General features: G+C 36.1%; 2 protein-coding genes across 3 annotated transcripts in view; both read right to left on the reverse strand.

Annotated features, from left to right (window-relative positions):
• Positions 1-3,117, reverse strand: part of LOC103034122 (chemerin-like receptor 1) — a 40,575-nt gene extending 37,458 nt beyond the window's left edge. The window contains exon 1 of the mRNA XM_022686800.2: positions 3,038-3,117. The gene's annotated coding sequence lies outside the window, so the exon portion shown is untranslated. The remainder of the gene's footprint in view (positions 1-3,037) is intronic.
• The window catches only part of LOC111197432 (chemerin-like receptor 1), a 44,668-nt gene extending 25,339 nt beyond the window's left edge, over positions 1-19,329 (reverse strand). The window contains exons 1-2 of one of the 2 annotated variants that reach the window (XR_007428807.1): positions 19,174-19,329; positions 13,213-14,392 (exon numbers count right to left, since the gene is read on the reverse strand). Coding sequence is in view for 1 of the 2 variants with exons in the window: in XM_049470235.1 (XP_049326192.1) it covers positions 13,419-14,378 (960 nt within the window). In the remaining variant the exon portion in view is untranslated. Of the gene's footprint in view, positions 1-13,129; positions 14,393-19,173 lie in introns of those variants that run through there. The other variant, XM_049470235.1, reaches the window with a different exon arrangement.
• Positions 19,330-19,572: the final 243 nt, after the last annotated feature.

Raw genomic sequence — 19,572 nt, forward strand, 5'->3', positions numbered from 1 at the left:
GCTGCTTTAATGATTGGTATTAAACTGTTGCAGTGTGAAGTAGCTCTTTTTCTGAAACCACATGAGAACAGAGATGTGTATAGACCTGGCATGTCATGCCTCCAAGGTAATTCTTGGGATCTCAGTTCAGTTTCTATATGATTCAGAGCCAGTGAGGTCACTGATCCAGTTTTCTTGTATTTCTTTCCTCTAGATTGTAAATCTGCACATTTTCAGAACTCTAACATGATGCAACACTTTCCACTACTGTATTAGTCATGTTAACTTACCAAGTATTCCATTTCCTGATGACATATGAGCTAGCATCATCTCATAAACAGTTTCTGACTAATTCAGCACTTTTATTTTAGCTCTCCAGAGTAAACAGTTTAGTTCTTATTTCCTTATTTGAAGCCTTATAAGGCCTCAGGAGAAAAACATTTTGGGTTAGGAAAGACCAAAGAGAGGAAGATGCAGATGATGAGTAAGAAAAACCGCAGGTCCAAAAAAGGATGTGATATCTCGTCTGCCATAAACAGTAAGAACACAGACCTCCGTCTGCCCATCCATACATCTTCTTATTGACTCTTTCTCAAAGGTATTAAAGGTCACCTTCCATCGTTTTTTCTTTCATTTTAAAATGTCTAGTTGTGGTCTCTAGTATGAATGAATGACATGTGAGCCGTTTTTGTAAAAAAAAAAGTGCTCAGGTGTCTCTGTATAGCTCTTTTTTAATGGACTGTTTTAGGGGTGTGTCCAAAATGACCGGATTCCAGCTTTGCTCATGAATATTCATACATGCAAACAGAATGCAAATATCTCTCCTCTGATTGGCTAGGAGCACTGCGACGCCCCTCCACCGCTCTGCCGCTCACTGCCTCCCACCTCCTAACTGATGAGCGGTGATGTTGCGTCGCTTCAGCTCCGCCTCTGGGAGTTTCTCGAGCCAAGGTGGGCTGGTCTGTGAGTTTCTGCCTACGTAGGCAGAAAGATAATTCAAAATTCACCCGTTTTTCGGAGGGGGGGGGGGGGGATTTCTTTGCTTAGCTCCTGCAGACAATGGGGGCTGCAAAACAGTTTAATGTGCAGGTGTACACATTCAACTCGGGTATTAAATATTTTGAGCAAATATTTAAAGGAACACAGAGTTGTAAAGTTACAAAGAGAAATAATTTGGAGACACATCATCAGTGTGTAGTCATTCCCCCAGACTACCTTTCTCTATGTGGCTACTTGTAATTAATATTAATTTGTGATTACTCTGCTGCTGAGAGTTGTTCTTGTCTGAATACTACAGTCACCAATCATATACTAATCATGTACTAATAAATGTCATCAACATTTATGAAACAAAAAATTAACCAAACAGTCCTGCAGATTAAACTATTTCCTGTAGTATTTTTCTATAGCTAAGCCATAAACCGCACACCATGCAGCTGGATTTAGGGCATCTGTGTCATTGTTATCGTAAGGATGCCAAAAAAAACCCGCATTATTTCTCGTAATTAATCATAGGTTTCATGTTTCATGTTTTTGGCGTAACATGAAATAAACCAATCAGTGTGTCACTTACTGTTACCATAAAGTGCCAGGTGTGCTCTGACTTTGTCAGATTGCTATTTTAATGGTGCAGCACTTCTGAGCAGAGGACATTGGCCTGCTCGTTCACACTGTGAAGGTGCAGGTAATCTATGGAAACAGCAATATTATTTTATTTAGTATTCTGTTTATTATAGATGTAAAAGTTGGGTTTCACACTGTCTGACAATTGACTGATTAAAACTCAAGGCGCCTGTGTTTTCCACCACCAAAATAGCAATAGCCCCGAAATGTTCCTGAACACAGCCCACCTCCAGACCACCATGCCCATCAGCATACCATATTTTTCACATTATTTTTCACACTTTTTTTTCACACTTTTATTTAGACTCTCACTGCCACAGACCAGCTGCCCACCGTCCAGCTTCTGCCCCTCAACTTGGCTTAGTTACCTACCCTCCAGTACCAACTGTATTAAAGTTTACATGGGCTCTAACTAGTATATGTTTAATTGCTGTCATTGTTGATGCAACTATATTGGTATTAAATGTATTACCACTAAACATTACTATTATTTTCATTATTACTTTTACTACCATCACTATCATGAATACATCAGTACTGCTGAACATAATAGACCCAGGTGGCTGTATTGTGAGTCTTATCAATAATTCAAAGATTGGTCCTCCATGTAAAAAGGTGTTGTATGATCTCTCATCCTGCTACCATGGTTCTGTAAAGCTGCTTTGCGACGTCATTTATAGAAAGTGCTATAAACATACATTTGGTTTGATTTTGATCTTCAATATTAGAATTGTTCCAATTTTACTTTTTACTATTCTTGCTAAAAAAATAAGTCTCTGTTGTCTCATGACACCATCTCTTTCCTTTTTCTTTCTTGAGAAGACCTTATCATTACATTTATAGCATTGGGAGTTTTTTTTAAGAACTTCTGCAATCTGAATATCATTTGCAATAAGGAATTAATTTAATAAGGTACAGCATTTTATAAACATATGCAGATAATCCCTTATTTCATGGTTTTTCATAATTTAATTGCTGAGTAATATACAATCTCCACAACAGACTGACAGAGAGAAGTATTTAAATACGCCACAGTTGAACTCTAGAACACCATGGAAACTAAGAGAAGACTTAAGAAAAAAGGTTAAATGTTTGATTGCCTGGTTGTTAACGCTGCTGCTATACAAAACTACTGCAAACATGGGGAATTCAGAATGCCTTCATTTGCTCATTTAAACACAGTTAAACCAAAGAAAAGCAGAAATAGAAGAAAACAGATAATTGTATCCATTTGAAAAGAGAACGTCCTTAGTCTAACTCCACATTCTCACCAAAATTTACAGACTGATGCCTTACCTTTACACTACAACTCACTACTGTAACTTAGAACAATTTAATCACACACTCACACACACATAAATGAAATGAAGCATTTAAATATTACTGTTCTGTGTAGTGATAGTGTAGTAGTGTATTTAAATAAAATATAACCTACCTGTCAGCAGCTGCTTCACAGTTCTCCAGAGCTAGTGATTGTGTTTGTTGGGGTGTGGGATGGATTAGTTCTTGTTCTACAGACATTAAGTTCCTCTTGGTGTTTGTACTGCGTCTCAGAGTAAGGTCATGTTGGTTGCACATTCCATATTGCAACACAACATACTGGTGCAAACAAAATGACCTTTACTGTCTTTGAAAAATTGCTAAACATTCTGGTTATTCAAGTGTAAAACAAATACAATGTTCATTTCCACCAGCACACATGATGTACTATTATGTACTAAATAATCTGAAAGCAACCAAAAGAGTACCTTCATTAAGGTAAATTAACTATCCAAACCAACCTGGCCCTATGTGAAAAAGTAATCTCACATTTGCCAAGAAACAGCTTGATGATCCCCAGGGCTTTGGGAAAATATTCTTTGGGCTGACAAGGCAAAAGTTGGAACTTTTTAGAAGATGTGTTTATCGTTACATCTGGCATACAGTTAACACAGCATTTCAGAAAAAAAACATACTGAACGTAAAACATGGTGGTGGTAGTGTGATGGTCTGGGGCTGTTTTGCTGCTTACTGTAGCAGAAGATGGAAGCAGGAATTCTGCTGTTTGTCAGACAATCCTGAAGGAGAATATCCAGCCATCTGTTTTTGACCTCAAGCTCAGGTGTACTTGGGTTCTGCAGCAGGACAATGATCCAAAGCACACAAACAAGTTTAACTCTGAATGGTTAAAAAAACAAAATAAAGGTTTTGGAGTGGTCTAGTCAAAGCCTGATTGAGATGCTGGATAGCGAAATAAATACACATAATATAAGTAGGAGAGTAGAAAAGTACAGTAGCAGCAACATGAAATCCAGAGTGCAGTGCATAAGTCACATTTGCTATAGCAGCATAAATTAGTATGAATGAAGAGCAGTAACATGATAAAGTGTTTCAGTGTGGGTAAAGTGTCAGTGTTGTTTTAAATATGTAATTGTCCTTGTAAAGAGTCAGTGCAGTGTGTTGTCTATGTAGAGTTTAGGAGTCTTACAGCCTCTGGAATGAAGCTGTTTCTGAGCCTTGTTGTATTGCACTTGATGCCTGAGGGGACCAGGAAGGAAAGTGAGTGTGCTGGGTGAGTAGGATTTTCCTGATGCAGGTGGCCCTTTTCCTGGGATTGGGTTGGGATAGTTGGGTGGGCATGCTGGCCCCTTCTGAAGTCCACAATCATCTTCTTCATCTTCTTTACCATTGATGGGAATAATGCCATTACCATTTCTGGCACCCCGTTACTGCATGTTACTTTAGCCGCTTAATGAACTTTTTTTTTTTTTAACTTTGCCCATACAGACAAAGGGGCAAGTGTGTGTGTTGTGCAGTGGTGCAAAAAGCGGGGATGCAGCGTATGCGACGCATAGGGGCGCTGCACTAGAGGGGGCGCCAAATTGATGCCGGAAAATTATTTCTAGTCGGCAAGAGCTGTTTGTTCATGTATGATAATACACAGGGGCGTCACCTGGCCTGGGTTTCCAGTAGCCCCGAATCGTTTCACTCAGCTCAGCTGTTTTATTAGTGAGGAGATGGGCCGCTGTCTGCTGTGAATGGAAAATCTCTTGACGCAAATCACGGAGCCAGTTCAAGCGCGGTGGGCTAGTAGGAAAGCCCCCACCCCAGTCTCCCCACCGCCTCGCTGGGGAGGATTTTTGAGGGTTTTTGAGTTCTTGTACCGGGTTTTAGCACTGATGTTAAAACATATGTGAATATACGGCGATTTTTCTAAAAGAAAGGTAACCGAACTAACTGTGTAAACTGTGATAAGAATGTTTCTGATAGCTGGTTAAAAAGACTCATTTCTGATTCAAAACACACAGATCAAGGTTTGAGAATGTACCTGATCAGACAATAACTATTTCATTTTCAAATGAATACTGTGTTTTTATTAATTTAGGATTGCAGGATAACTGTAAGCTATAATTAACAACAATGTATTTAGAGAACCAGTTAGATAGAAACTGGATGTTGAGAATAGCCAGACTTTAGTTCTACATGTATACTTAGTTTAAATGAGTTTCTTAACTCTGGTCTCTGCCCTAAAATTGTATGTTTTCCATCTGATCAGCTAATAAACTAATATAATTAGTTGGGCTGAGCCTCAGATTTTTACATACCCAGGCAATGCTCCTGATAATACACATCAAAAAACAGAAGCACAGCACTAATCAGGCATGTTTTTTTTTTCCATCGTGACGCACCTGCAGGACAGGTGCTGTATATACATTATAACGGATCATAACAAGTAAGTAAATAGATGGTGAATCATAAAACTAATAAGTTATAGAACAGGGGTTGCCAATGCCAATTGCCAAATGATATTCTAAATCTAGAAATAATTGTAGGGGGGTACTATGCTTGATAGTATGTTTGCATACACCTCAAATGTATTGAGTAACACAAAAGTAATGCAATAGTTACTTTTACTGGTAACTAGTTACTTTTATAGTGGAGTAACTCCGTTAGTAACTCAGTTGCTTTTTTGGAGAAGTAACTAGTACTAATTACTTTTTCAAAGTAATGTGCCCAACACTGCTCTTTACAGTGATGCAGAGGTTGTTCTCTCTGCACCAACCCTCCAGGTGTTCCACCTCCTGCTTATATTTGGACTCTGCCGTGGTTTACTGAAGTTGGTAAAAAGCTGTTTTTAAGTCTGACTTATTGTGTTAGTAGGGACCTGTAGCGTCTACTGTAAAGCATGAGTGTGAACAAATGATGTGCAGGGTGAGAGGGGTCAGAAGTGATTTTTATTGCTCGTTGGATGATGCATTCGTTTGTGATACGATGTGCCAATTGGTAGGAGGGTGTGGCCTGTGATTTTTGATGATTTGTCTATTATACATTGTAGTTTTTTGTGTGAATGAGTATCCAAGAATCTGTACCAGACTAGGCTTTTTTGTAAATTTCGTGTGAATGCTGTCTCCATTTCAGTGTATTAATAATGTGTGTTAAATGAGTCAGAGATGGTGATGGGTTGAGTGGAGATGAAGATGGATGTTTTGTAATTGTGAGCGTGAATAATCGACTTTAAGTTTCTGAGTTTTTCTGATGTATTGAGCTGAAATTGTTGATTTGGCACCAAGTGACTGCTTGGGTGACATGTTCACGATAATAATGTTGATGATTGTTGGTGATGAGACCAATTATTGTTGTGTCATCTGCATATAGAGTGAGAAGGTACTGTACTGAGGGACAGAGGTTGGGATGAGAGGCTACCCATCCCAACTCTCTTTTTTTCTGACAGGAAATTATAGATCCAGTAGCGTAAGGTGATGTCAATGTTCATGACCATGAGTTTATTGAAGCGGTTGTCTGGGTTGTTGGTGTTGAATGCGGAGCAGAAATCAATGAATAATATCTGGTCATAGGTGTTTGGGGATTCCAGTGTTGCAAAATCCTGTGGAGAGCCAGGTTAACTGTATATTCCACAGATCTGCCCGGTAACCAAACTAGAGACTGTCCATCAGGGGAGAAGTGAGTTCTTTTAAGTGTGAGAGTACGAGTACGTTGGTGTAAACATGGTCCAGCGTGTTATTCCCACGTGTTCCCAATGTTTACATGCTGTTAAAACCTTGGCAGGGAGTTTCGGCAGTTCTATGTGGTAAAAATCCCCGGCTACGACATAGAATGCCTCCAGATCCTTCTTCTGAAGCGAGCTGATGTTCTCACTAAGCTCCTTTTGCGTGTTGTTAGCATTAGCATCCGGTGCTATGTAAACAGCAGTGCCGAACACCGCCATAAACTTACGAGACTGATGAGATGAGATCGACACAGCTGTTCTGTCGCCTCAGAGCAGAGGCTGTTTATCAACACAGAGTTTGTGTACCAATCTTTGTTTATGTAGACGCATAATCCACCCCACCCCCTGCCCCGGACCTTTTTCCGATAGAAATGAATGAGTGAATGAAGTCTCCCTTTTAGAGAGATCTGGTATCTCTTGCTGTTATTGCAAATTATGCACATTTCCCCTGCTGTGATCTACACTAGGTCTACAGTATATATATTTTGGCAGAGGTGTCAAGTAACTAACTACATATATTTTTTCATCTTACGTAAATAGACATTTTGTTTTTGCATACAATGTATACTTTACTATACTATAATTTTCAATAAAACCCCTATCTAGAACCCCAATCTCTCTTCCATCCAGATAGAGTGAATCTGATTGTGATTGGATGTAGAGAAGTGTAAACATATATACCATTCCGACTCCCTATTGGTTTATACTGTGATCCATCACACCTGCACACGTCCCCCCCAACCCCCAACACACACACAACACACACACACACACACTCATAGCAGATGTATGTAGTCTAGTATGAAGATGATCCGTGCAGAGACTCAACAGAACTCCAGATAAACTCCAGCCCAACTAAAACTTCTTTAATATATTTATATTCTACTAAAATAAATACATTTACAATCAGCATATATGCAGCTGAAACAGGGAGGAGCCTAGTGCATCCCAAATTATATTATCAACATTAACATTTGAATATAACATTATAGTCATTATGGCTTTTAGAAAAATGTGTTTTGGGGGGGTGGGAGTTGCACTGCAGGACTCTGTGGGCGTGGCCTAAGATTTTGTACTTAATGGCATTTTTTTCCCCTTACATTACTTTTACTTTGATACTTTAAGTATTTTTGAAACCAGTACTTTTACACTTTTACTTAAAGAGTGAAAAGCTTGAGTTGATTCTTTTACCCGAGTAATGAATGGGAAATTTTTTGACATTTTTGTTCTTTAGAACATCTAGTAGGCTTGAATGGGGTAATGCTGTCCTGATGGTACAGTACATGTATATATGTCTTGTTTCTGTGTTGTTATTGGCCTGTTTTTACATGTCTAGCTACTAATGACTTTAAGACTAGACTAGATATAATGTGTGGTGGTATGAAACTGTCATGGCACGCGCCAATGAGCAAACAGGTGGTAGTGCCAGACATTACGCAATTGATAAAACCAGCTGTTGGTTTTTAATAATCTGTTAGCCCAGGGCTGCACAACTCCAGTCTTAGAGGGCGGGTCTCCAGTGAAGTTTTGTAGCTTCCCTACTCAAACACACCCACTTTAATTAGGTAATTAACTAATGAGTTGAATAGGGCGTGTTTGGATAGGACAACTACCAACGTTTTTTGGCCTAGAGTTATGTAAATCCTTGCAGCACCAATGTAATACGTATATTAATTTATCTGATATCTGGCATAGTAGCATTTTAATTTTAATAGTTTTAGAGTAAAAAAATGATCAAACAAACAAAAAACAAAAAAACAAAGGCACTGAAATAAATAATAAAAAACTATAATAGTGTATATTTATTTGATAAGAAATCCATTCAACAGGCAACATTTTACAGATCCCCATTCCCTATATACAACTCCTTGTTTTATTGCACAATATACAGTATGTAGCAGGTGGTGGTTATGAGGTTAAAATTATCAGTAGCATATAGTTAATTTAGTCATATCATTTTTGTAAAAAAGCAGTGTATCTTCAAATGCAGTCGCAAAGGCCATCAAATACATTATGATGAAACTGGCTCTCATTAGGTCCTTCCCAGGAAACGAAGAGCACAGTTGCACAGGGTAAGTTCAGAGCATAATTTCATGGAAAACATTTGCAACCAGCCAATGTCACGAAAAAAAAATAAAAAAATAAACACAAAATAGCAACTAGCATCAGGGTAACCCTACATCTGGGTATACCTGAGAATGTCTGAGTGTTGTGGCGCTCCATATGATTTATATCCACCATCTTCCAAAGAAGAGCAGCTGTGTCTATGGTTGAATGCTGAATGCTAAATTTAAAACATTTATCCAGATGTTCAAACATTTATTCTTACCATTTTTTGGATGAGAAACCAACTCCAGAACATCCTTATCCGAGGAAATGTCTAAGTTTGAAAGTTCAGGTTAAGTGGAAGCATATTGCCGTTTTTTAGACTTAAGTTAGCTAACGCCTTCCCCTTGCAGTCTAACGTCACTTCACCAGAGCTTAGTTTCCTCTTCACAAGATAATATGATCAGACATATGGACGTTTTGGTGGATGTTTGTGGTGGAAATACTGTATGTTTCATGATGCCCCACTATGGTTCGAGAGGAAGTTAGCTATGTTGGAATGATATAGGTTATAGCATAGCTATAGCTACTATATGATCAGTGTCCACAGCAGAAGCTACTACACTTTACAGTATGACCATAAACTATTTAACCCTCCTGTTATGTTCTGGGTTACATTTACCTGTTTTACAGTTTGAAAATCTATGAAAAATTGTTTAAAGTATTTTTTTTTATAAAACTTCTTCTGCTTACCTTAATCAGTGTAATCAACATATAATAAAAAAATTGGTTTATCTCATATATTTGCAATCACCCTCTGCAAAAAAAAACTAAAACAAAATTGTATTGTTATGCTTCAATGTTATGTAAAACTATTGTGTTTTATATGTTGTTCTTTTAAAGTAATAAAGTAGTGAAACTTTAAAAAAAGTTGTAACATTTATATATTTTTTAATGAAAAATTAGTGAATTATTCTAATTGGTAACACTTTAAAATAAGGCTCCTTTATAAAGGGTTTATATATAGTTTATAAAGGGTTTATATATAGTTTATAAAGGGTTTACTAATATATATTTATTTGCTTATAAACCATTAATAAGCAGTAACAACAGATAAACAGGAAGGGCAACAGTGACCTTTCATGTACCAAATTCTCAGATCTTGCCCTTTCCATCAGTTATCATTAACATTTTTGTTAATAATTTTATTAATGAAACTACACCATATTAAATTAAATTAAATAAACTACACTGACTTTCTATATTATTTCATTAGATACGTTAAAAAAGTCATTGCCACTGTTGTTCTTTCTATGTATGTGTTACAAGTGCTTATTAATGTTTTTAAAGTATTTACAACCTAATTAATAACATTAATAAACTCCTTTATAAACTATTTATAAACCCTTTATAAAGGAGCCTTATTTTAAAGTGGTACCTCCCAACTGAACCATTATCTGTTAAAGGTAAGGAACACCATTGCACTAAATATTGATAGAATAATAAGCAATGGAGTTAGTAATGAAATATTTACACTGTTTGTTAGGATTTTTGACCTGGGAACATCATTGCTATTCCTGACAAAGTAACATAACAGGATGGTTAATATGAAATGCACAGAAATTCTAACACAAAATTGGGTAACACTTTATAATACTGTTCCATAGTTAATAGGTAACTAAGCAGGAACTAAGCAGTAACTAATTAATAGTGCTGCATTAACACCTAAATATTTTCTATTAACTACCAGGGAGTACTGAATAATTACTCAGTAGATAGTACTGAACTAATGATTATAGTAGTTCACTATTAACTCCACAATAATTACTGAGACTTACATATCTCCCAGAGAACTACTTACTAATGATGTCTTCTTTATAATAACTATTCATTAATTACTGCTCAAATCAACATTAACTACTGAAAACCCTTACATGCCACCTGGGGAACTATAGATCTAAATCAGTCTACACAAACATATCAGTGGTGATATTAAAGGCATATTTGAGTGACACCATTTGTAGTAGTAGTAACCTTAATTACCTTATTATCATCATTATCTTCCAAATATTAGCAACATATAGTAAAATACTACAGTGTGTCGTAATCTGCTTAAACCCCATTTTTGTAATGTTCTGTCAGTGTGTTACAGGTGTTTATTCTAAACCTGTGCTCTTCTTCAGTCCTCCTGGAGATGTGCTCAGTAGAAGTGATGGCTCACGTACAGCTTTACTCTAGGCTGTGTCCTACATCCTTATTCTGGGGGAAATCATGTTTTAATAAATAAATATTTGTGTTAGATAACGGACTAGGTATCCCTGTGTTCTTCATAGATAATTAATAAGGGGTCCCTGTCTTCTTTTTTCGGGAGTTAACAGCAGCACATGGTAACCCATTACTAATTACTGAGGAGTTACTGTGTTCTTCTTTAGGAGTTACTGCAAATCATACCACAGTATTATAAAGTGAGAAACATGTTAACTAATTACTAATTACTGAGGAGTTACTGTGTTCTTCTTTAGGAGTTACTGTAGATAATGTCACAGTATTATAAAGTGAGAAACATGTTAACTAATTACTAATTACTGAGGAGTTACTGTGTTCTTCTTTAGGAGTTACTGCAGATCATACCACAGTATTATAAAGTGAGAAACATGTTAACTAATTACTAATTACTGAGGAGTTACTGCAAATCATACCACAGTATAATAAAGTGAGAAACATGGTAACTAATTATTAATTACTGAGGAGTTACTGAGTTCTTCTTTACCAGAGTTACTGCAGATCATGTCACAGTATTATAAAGGGAAATATACATTAATAATAATAATAATATCAACACACATTTAACCTAGCTAACTAACACACACACATTTAACCTAGTTAACTAACACACACATTTAAACTAGCTAACACGATTAACCTAGCTAACACACACACATTTCCCCTAGCTAACTTAGCTTGCTAACTAACACACATTTAAACTAGCTAACTAACCCACACATAAATTTAACTTGCTAACACACATATAACCTAGCTAACTAACCCACACATAAAAGTTAACTTAGCTAGCAAACGAACACACATAACCTAGCTAACTAACACACATTTAAACTAGCTAACTAACACACACATAACCTAGTTAACTTAGCCAGTTAACTAACACACACATAACCTAGCTAACTTAGCCAGTTAACTAACACACACATAACCTAGTTAACTTAGCCAGTTAACTAACACACACATAACCTAGTTAACTTAGCCAGTTAACTAACACACACACATAACCCAGCTAACTTAGCCAGTTAACTAACACACACATAACCTAGCTAACTTAGCTGGCTAACGCTAACTACACACACAACTTAGCTAACTTAGCTAGCTAACACACATCCTAAAGCTGGTTAACAACCCACAAAAAGTCCTCCTCTGATCCGGGGGTAAAATAAGCTGGAAAAGATCTCAATATCTTGATTACTAGTTTATTTTCAATCAAATACAGAAATATGAAAGCAGCAGAGTCTCTCTTAATCCTCCTCCGGCAGCAGCAGCAGCAGCAGCAGAGAATTTACACGAAGGACCAGGAGAGCTGCGTCCGCTGTGAAATTACCGTAATTACCCTAATAATGCGCAGTGAAATAAATCTCTGTGAGACTGCAAACGCTGAAGATGCACTTTTATAAGGCTGATACCTAGTATTAAAGCAGTGATTGTTACATTATTACTGTCTTACAGTCATTCTTAGAGTCTTAGATGCCTTCTGGAGAACTTTCATCAATGTCTTCTATGCAATAATAATTACGTTATAATGTTGTTTTTTTCTTCCAAAAATGATGGTTAAGCAGAGTAATACACACTGAAGTATTTTACTATATGTTGCTAAGGAAGGAATTGAGGATAATAAGGTAATTAAGGTTACCACTACTACCAATGGTGTCACTTGCTTAATTCAAATATGCCTTCAATTAATATGCATTTAACTCAAATATGCCTGATTTAGATCTATAGTTCCCCAGGTGGGATGTAAGGGTTTTCAGTAGTTAATGTTGATTTGAGCAGTAATTAATGAATAGTTATTATAAAGGAGACATAGTTAGTAAGTAGTTCTCTGGGAGATATGTAAGTCTCAGTAATTATTGTGGAGTTAATAGTGAACTACTATAATCATTAGTTCAGTACTATCTACTGAGTAATTATTCAGTACTCCCTGGTAGTTAATAGAAAATATTTAGGTGTTAATGCAGCACTATTAATTAGTTACTGCTTAGTTCCTGCTTAGTTACCTATTAACTATGGAACAGTATTATAAAGTGTTACCCAAAATTGTAAGTAACAAGCTTCTGAAAGTGGGCGTGGCAACATAAGGTGTATATACAGACTACTGTTTAAAGGCTACTCTCACCAGCCGCTCTATGAACCCTGACTTGTATAGGCCCACTATATGTACAAAGTACAGTATGTACAGATCCAGTCAAAAATGTGGACACCCTAAAATCCTTAAAAGTAATTTTAATTTTAATATCTTGAAATGCTCTGCATGGTGGATTAATAGAATGGATTAGATTAATGGAGCCCACCTAAATGCTTCTCAGAGTAGTTTGGTTTGTTTAACACTTTTAAGTTACAACATGATTCCTTATGTGTTCCTTCATAGTCTGGATCACTTCTGTATTCATGCACCATGAAGGAAAAAAAAGAAATAAAAACATTAAAAGAGAAGGTGTGTCCAAATCTTTGGTACTGTAGATATACTATTACAAACTGTAGCTCAGGGATGCCCACTTTACAAAGATAAAAGTTTGCTTTCCCCAGTAACTACAGGTGAGTCTTGCTCTTTGTTTGGTGTCTCCTCTTCGATTGCGTTCTCAATCTTTGACAGAAGTTTATAACAATGCTTGGCAAAGTCTTTTCCCATGAAAGCGTAAAGAAAGGGATTCAGACAACTATTGGCGTTGGCAACACTGATGCCGATTCCTTTTCCAATTTTAACCCATTCCAAGTTCTTGTACTTTATGTCCAAAAAAGCAAACGTGTGAAAAGGCAGCCAGCAGATCAGGAAAGTAGCGATCAGTGCCGTCATGATCTTAAAGGGCTTTTTGGATTTGGTCATCTGGTTGGACTTAAGTTTCCAAATGATGATGACATAACTGCTAATAATGACAAAAAGTGGGATCACAAATCCAAAAACGAATCGGCAAGCTGCCGTGGCAATGCGGCTTTCAGTATCTGTGAAATAGTTTGAACAACGCGTTGTCTTTTCATATTTTAATTTTCTAAATATGACTGCTGGCGTGCTGAGCACTGCTGAGATGATCCAAATCAACAGTAAAATCACAGAGGCTTTTCTGATGGTGAGCTTGTTCTGAGCCCACACTGGAAACATCACAAGCACACAGCGGTCCACACTGATGATGACGAGGACGAAGATGCTGCTGTACATGTTGAGGAACTTGATGAAGTACCTGAACTTGCACATGAAGGACCCAAAGATCCAGTCTTCTTTCACCTTATGAACGACGCCGAAGGGCAGGGTGCAGCAGAATATGAAGTCAGATACAGCCAGGCTCAGGTACCAGGTGGTGATGACTGACTTCTTCATCCTAAACCCAGCGATCCAGATCACCAGACCATTTCCAGCACAACCAAAGATGAAGATGAGTGTATTCATTACTGCGTAAAAAATACACATTGGGTCTGTGCATAATGTTGAAGTGCTTGTGAGGTTTGTGAATAGAGAAGTCATGATGCCTTTTGAATCTGTAAAGCAAACCAAAACAAGGGAGAATTAATAAAACCAGACAGAAAAAAGTTGTAAATAGGCTTGTAAAACAACATTTGAGCATTTTTCACCACAACCATTGTTTGTCCATGAAGAACAGCTTGAAATATAATACTCAAATAATGCTTTCTGTGACACATGAAAGATTTCCACAGTGCATCAGAAGTAAAATTATCCATTAAATGGAACTTAGCTGACTTTATCCTCAGCTTAAATTTGAAAAAAAAAAAATGGAAAGGATAGTTTGGGAGGGGCACTGGGTGATGTATGGGTTTAGAGGCAGGGCAGGAGAGTAAGCTGATTGGCTGAGCTGCAGCAGCAGCAGCAGTGTGCCTCTGATAGCGGTAGTGAGATACAGACGGTTGGACGTCAGCAGGGGGGCGGTATTATTGATAGATATCGCACATATAGCACAGTTAAAACTGAGAGGGCGCTGCAGAGGCAGAAATGAACAAAATAAAAGGTTACGAATTTTTTATAAAACTTTAAGCAGGACTGGTATATTTCTTTACTTAAAAAGAACACATTTCAACTATTAAAAAAATATATGGTTTAGGTTTTAGTGCCTCTTTAAACTGATATATTGTTTTTTAAGGATAACAGACTGTATATTTTGGAGGTTCAGGTAATTTGAGACCTCTCTATTGAGAATTTTAATGCATTTTAATATAAATAAATTGCTATGTGAAATGTTGTGTGTTTAAGATGTAATAATTAATATACATAATATAACATAAAATGTGAAAAAAGTGATAGTCCTAATGCATGTGTTCTTATGCATGCCAACTACAAAACATTAATGTAACTATGCTATAAACATTTCATGAAACTTGCCCTGACTCGCTGTGAACATCTTCATGCCCTGAAAGGCGTCTGATAACAGTGTGAGCCAAAACCCAACCTGGAAGATCTTTCAGAATCAGAGGAGCCGCTCTGCTAATCTTTTTTACATCATCACAAGAGACATTTGATTCTCACTAATATGTAGGTTTAGTAAAGGCTTATTGAGGCTTATGAAGGCTTAAGGCTTATAATCTTCCTTAAACCGTTCCTCATACTTTTTTTAACCTTTGTTTCAAGTCATGAACTGTTTATTTACACAGGTTTCTCATTTACTTTAATCTTTAATCACCTCACTTTTTATTATTTCTCTTTTTCTTTTTTTGTATATGATTGGTTTATAAAGCCTCTATGTAGGCAGACTTCAAATAAAGTAGAGTAGAAGGTTAAAAGGTTCATGCAGGTTCAAATATTTAGATTTTAGATGTTTCAGGATTAGATTTAGGTCTAATACCTCATATATGCAACACGATGAACCTAAATACTCACATTTCTGTTAGATACCTTTTAAATGATGTGCTACATCACAACTACTTTACCTTTTGGTAGCTGCCCTATAAATGAAGTGTTTCCAAATTGGTAGTTTTTGAACCAATAGAGTTATATAGTAAAGAATATTATTTCTCCTCAAAAATTATAAAGTAAGTATTATAAAGCACATACATTCAGCAGTTACACTTTATTTAAATGCTTCCTACTTTACGCTTGGCTTCTTAACACATTCATAAACATTGAATAATGTTTTTTTAAAGCAATATTTGGATATTCATGACAAGCTTATGACCACTACTGATCACTGGAAACATGGCATTAGTTTTGTGAATGATTTAAAATTTCTCAAACTTAGGTAGCAACACATTTTTCATTTATAACACATGCTCATGAATGTATGAAAGTGAATGAAAATAAATGAATGAAAGAGTCTACGTAAGTAGCTGGCAAATAAACCAGTGTAGCAGGTTGACAGGTTAATGCAGGTTAAATTTTTTATATTTAAGTGTTTTTAGGGTTAGATTAAAAACACAATTAAATTATGTGTTACAGAATTGGCAGTGTGAATCAATAGAGTTATATGGAGAAGGATATGGTATCTTCTCAAAATGTAAACACTACACAATATAGAGCAAACAAATCTGAAATATAAAATATACCTCATATATATACCTATACCTATATTTTAAATTCATGTAGCCCGTGGAGAAAGAGAACATCCAGGACACAATGTAAAATGTTGGGGTTCTTTTATTTGCAAGTTACTTTCAGGTTGTAATGAGTAACTCGTCCTTTCTAGCTTTTCTTTAGAGCTGAGCAGAGTAAAATATAAAGAAATAAAAATAAAAGTTTACATCAAAAATATACGGCAGTGGGTGAACGAATCTCAGATCCCTTAGAGACTCCCCAAACACACCAGGCCTCTTTAGCCCTCAACCACCTGCTTACAGGTCATCACAAGATTAACTTTTCTCCAGCCAATCTCTGCTCTGCCCAGGAGAACTGCTGCTCACAAAATGGCCTCAGATAAATAAATGGGAAATATAATCCCCCACACGACCACTCCCTTAAAGAGACAGCATCCTTTTACCCAGTGCTTATATAAATGCACAGAAAATAAACATTTACACATTTTTAACATAATACATTGCTTGGAAACAAATGTATACATATGAAATAAACAAAACAAATAAAAAAACTCTCTTTAATAAACAAAAAGAGAACTTTTATTGCCACCTGGCTACATTCATAATTATATTCATAATCAGAACTCAGCAGGCATGCTTTAAATAATTATACATTTTCAATTACTGCTTTATAAATCGTCGCTGTCCTATGAAAAACACTTTTCTCCATTTTTATCGATTTTTAGTTTACTACATAATTTGAACAGACAAACTGTCCCTTACACTGTGCCAAAATTTCTTTATGAACGGACCAATAGAAACTCTTCAAAATGACCTGAAATAAACTTTTTTTACATTGACTTCCATTGAAATTGAAGAAGGTTTTTTCCCTCTCCTGTAAAGTTGCTGTTTTGGAGATAAGTGCTTTTCATTGGACAGCGACGAAATGCATTATGCAATTCTTATGAATGTGTTATACAGCCTATATATAGGTTACCTTTAAATAAAGTGTCCAGTAGTGAGTAGTAGATCAACAAGATCAAACTAAAACAAATTAAATGTTTGGTCTTTTAGGGTTAGATTTAGGTCAAATGCCTCATATATAAGACGGATGGAATTTAAATGATTTGATACAGAATCGTCAGTGTTTAAATATATTTAATTTTATATGGAGAAGGACATTGTATCTTCTTAATAGATAAACACTACACAATATAAAGCACACAAATCCAGCAGTTACACTTTATTTGAAGGCTTCCTACATTAGACTAGGCTTCATAACTTATTTATAAGCATTAAATGATGTATTTATAAAGCGATATTTGGATATGACTAGCTTATGCTAGTCTGCTGTTATTGAAAACATTAGTTCTATAAATTATTTTAAAATTCCTCAAACTAAAGTAGTAACACATTTTACATACATGACATGCTTATGAACGTGCAATAACGCCTCTATGTAGGTAGCCTCCAAATAAAGTACATTAGCAGGTTGTCAGGTTCATGCAGGTTAGCATATTTAGGCTTGTTTTAGGCTTGGATTTAGGTCAAATGTCTCATATATAATGCTGCTATTCCATAAAATGCATCCCAACTACTTTACTTTAAGGTAGATTACCTTTAAATGATGTTTTACAAAACTGCCAGTGTTTAAACCAATATTTATATAGCTTCGTAACACATTCATAAGCATTTAATAATATTATTCTACTGTGATGTTTAGATATGTAGGACTGCTATTCCTGAAAATATGAACTTAGTTCTATGAATTAAATTGAAGCCCTCAAACTAAAGCATTAACACATTTTACATTCATAACATTCAGAAAATGTATTTTGAATGATATTTAATGCTACAAATAACTATACATATTCAAATACTGCTTTATAAATGCAATGTGCAATTCTTATGAATGTGTTATGAAGCCTCTATGTAGGTAACCTTCAAAGAAAGTCTACACCAATTCTAAATCTGCCTAATTAGCAGAACAACAGATTTAAGCAAGCTAAAAAAAAAATAATGTTTTTTTTTTTTTAGGGTCACATATATAATGCTGCTATGTTACAAAAAGCATAATAAATTCTTTACTTTTTGGTAGATGACATTTAAATGATGTGTTACAGAACTGGCAGTGTTTGCACCATTTTAATTATATGGAGAAGGAAATTATATCTCCTTAATAGATAAACACTACACCATATAAAGCACACAAATCCAGCATTTACACTTTATTTGAAGGCTTCCTACATTAGACTAGGCTTTATATCACATTTGTAAGCATTTAATAATATTAATTAATCAATTAATAATTTTAAATTCTTCAAACTAAAGAAGTAACACATTTCACATACATAACATTTTCATTAAGCAGAACTCAGGAGACATTAAATGTTTTGGGAATGGTCTTTCATACTGTAATTAACTGCTTTATAAATGCATTATGCAATGCTTATGAATGTGTTATAAAGCCTCTATATAGCTGTCCTTTAAATGAAGTGTCCACCAATTCCAAATCTGCTGAGTAGCGGATCAACATGTTCAGGCAAGCTAAAAAATGTTTTGTCTTTTTAAAGTTGGATTTAGGTCAAATGTCTCATACATAATGCTGATATTCTACAAAATGCATCACAACTACTTTACTTTTGTTAGATACCCTTTAGTTTAAGTGTTACACACGTATACAACATAACATCTCTATGCTATCAGGTGATCTACATGCATCAGTAATGTACACAATGTCCACAAAGACCCAGAAAATCAGTCTCTGTCTGGCTCATGTCTGAAAGAAGATAACGCCCTACCTCTCAGAGCTCCGTTCGGTCCAGTGCTGTGGAGCTGGTGGTGGCGCTTCTTATGCAGAGGGTCACATTATTTCTGTTAGTAAAATGTCGTAACAGTCGGTGCCTCCGTGCGATAGATGTGCTTCCCAGAACCTGAAAGTAGTTTATGAATCACACACCCACGGTTCTCCTGCCCAGTTACTCAACAGGCCTCAGCATGTCCAGAGCCAGGAGCAGGTCTACACAACCCCTGATAACATCTGCAGCATAAACAACACAGTGCTCTTCTGTCTGGTTTCAAGTTTCTGGCACGTTGGTTTCACAATTAGGGTCCTAAAAAGTGCAAAACCTGTACATTTAAAGCCTTTGGGCATTTTGTTCTGGGGATAAAACTAGCACAAGAATTATATATCATGTGGA

This window comes from Astyanax mexicanus, chromosome 22 (genome assembly GCF_023375975.1).
Source record: "Astyanax mexicanus isolate ESR-SI-001 chromosome 22, AstMex3_surface, whole genome shotgun sequence".
NCBI lineage: Eukaryota > Metazoa > Chordata > Actinopteri > Characiformes > Acestrorhamphidae > Astyanax > Astyanax mexicanus.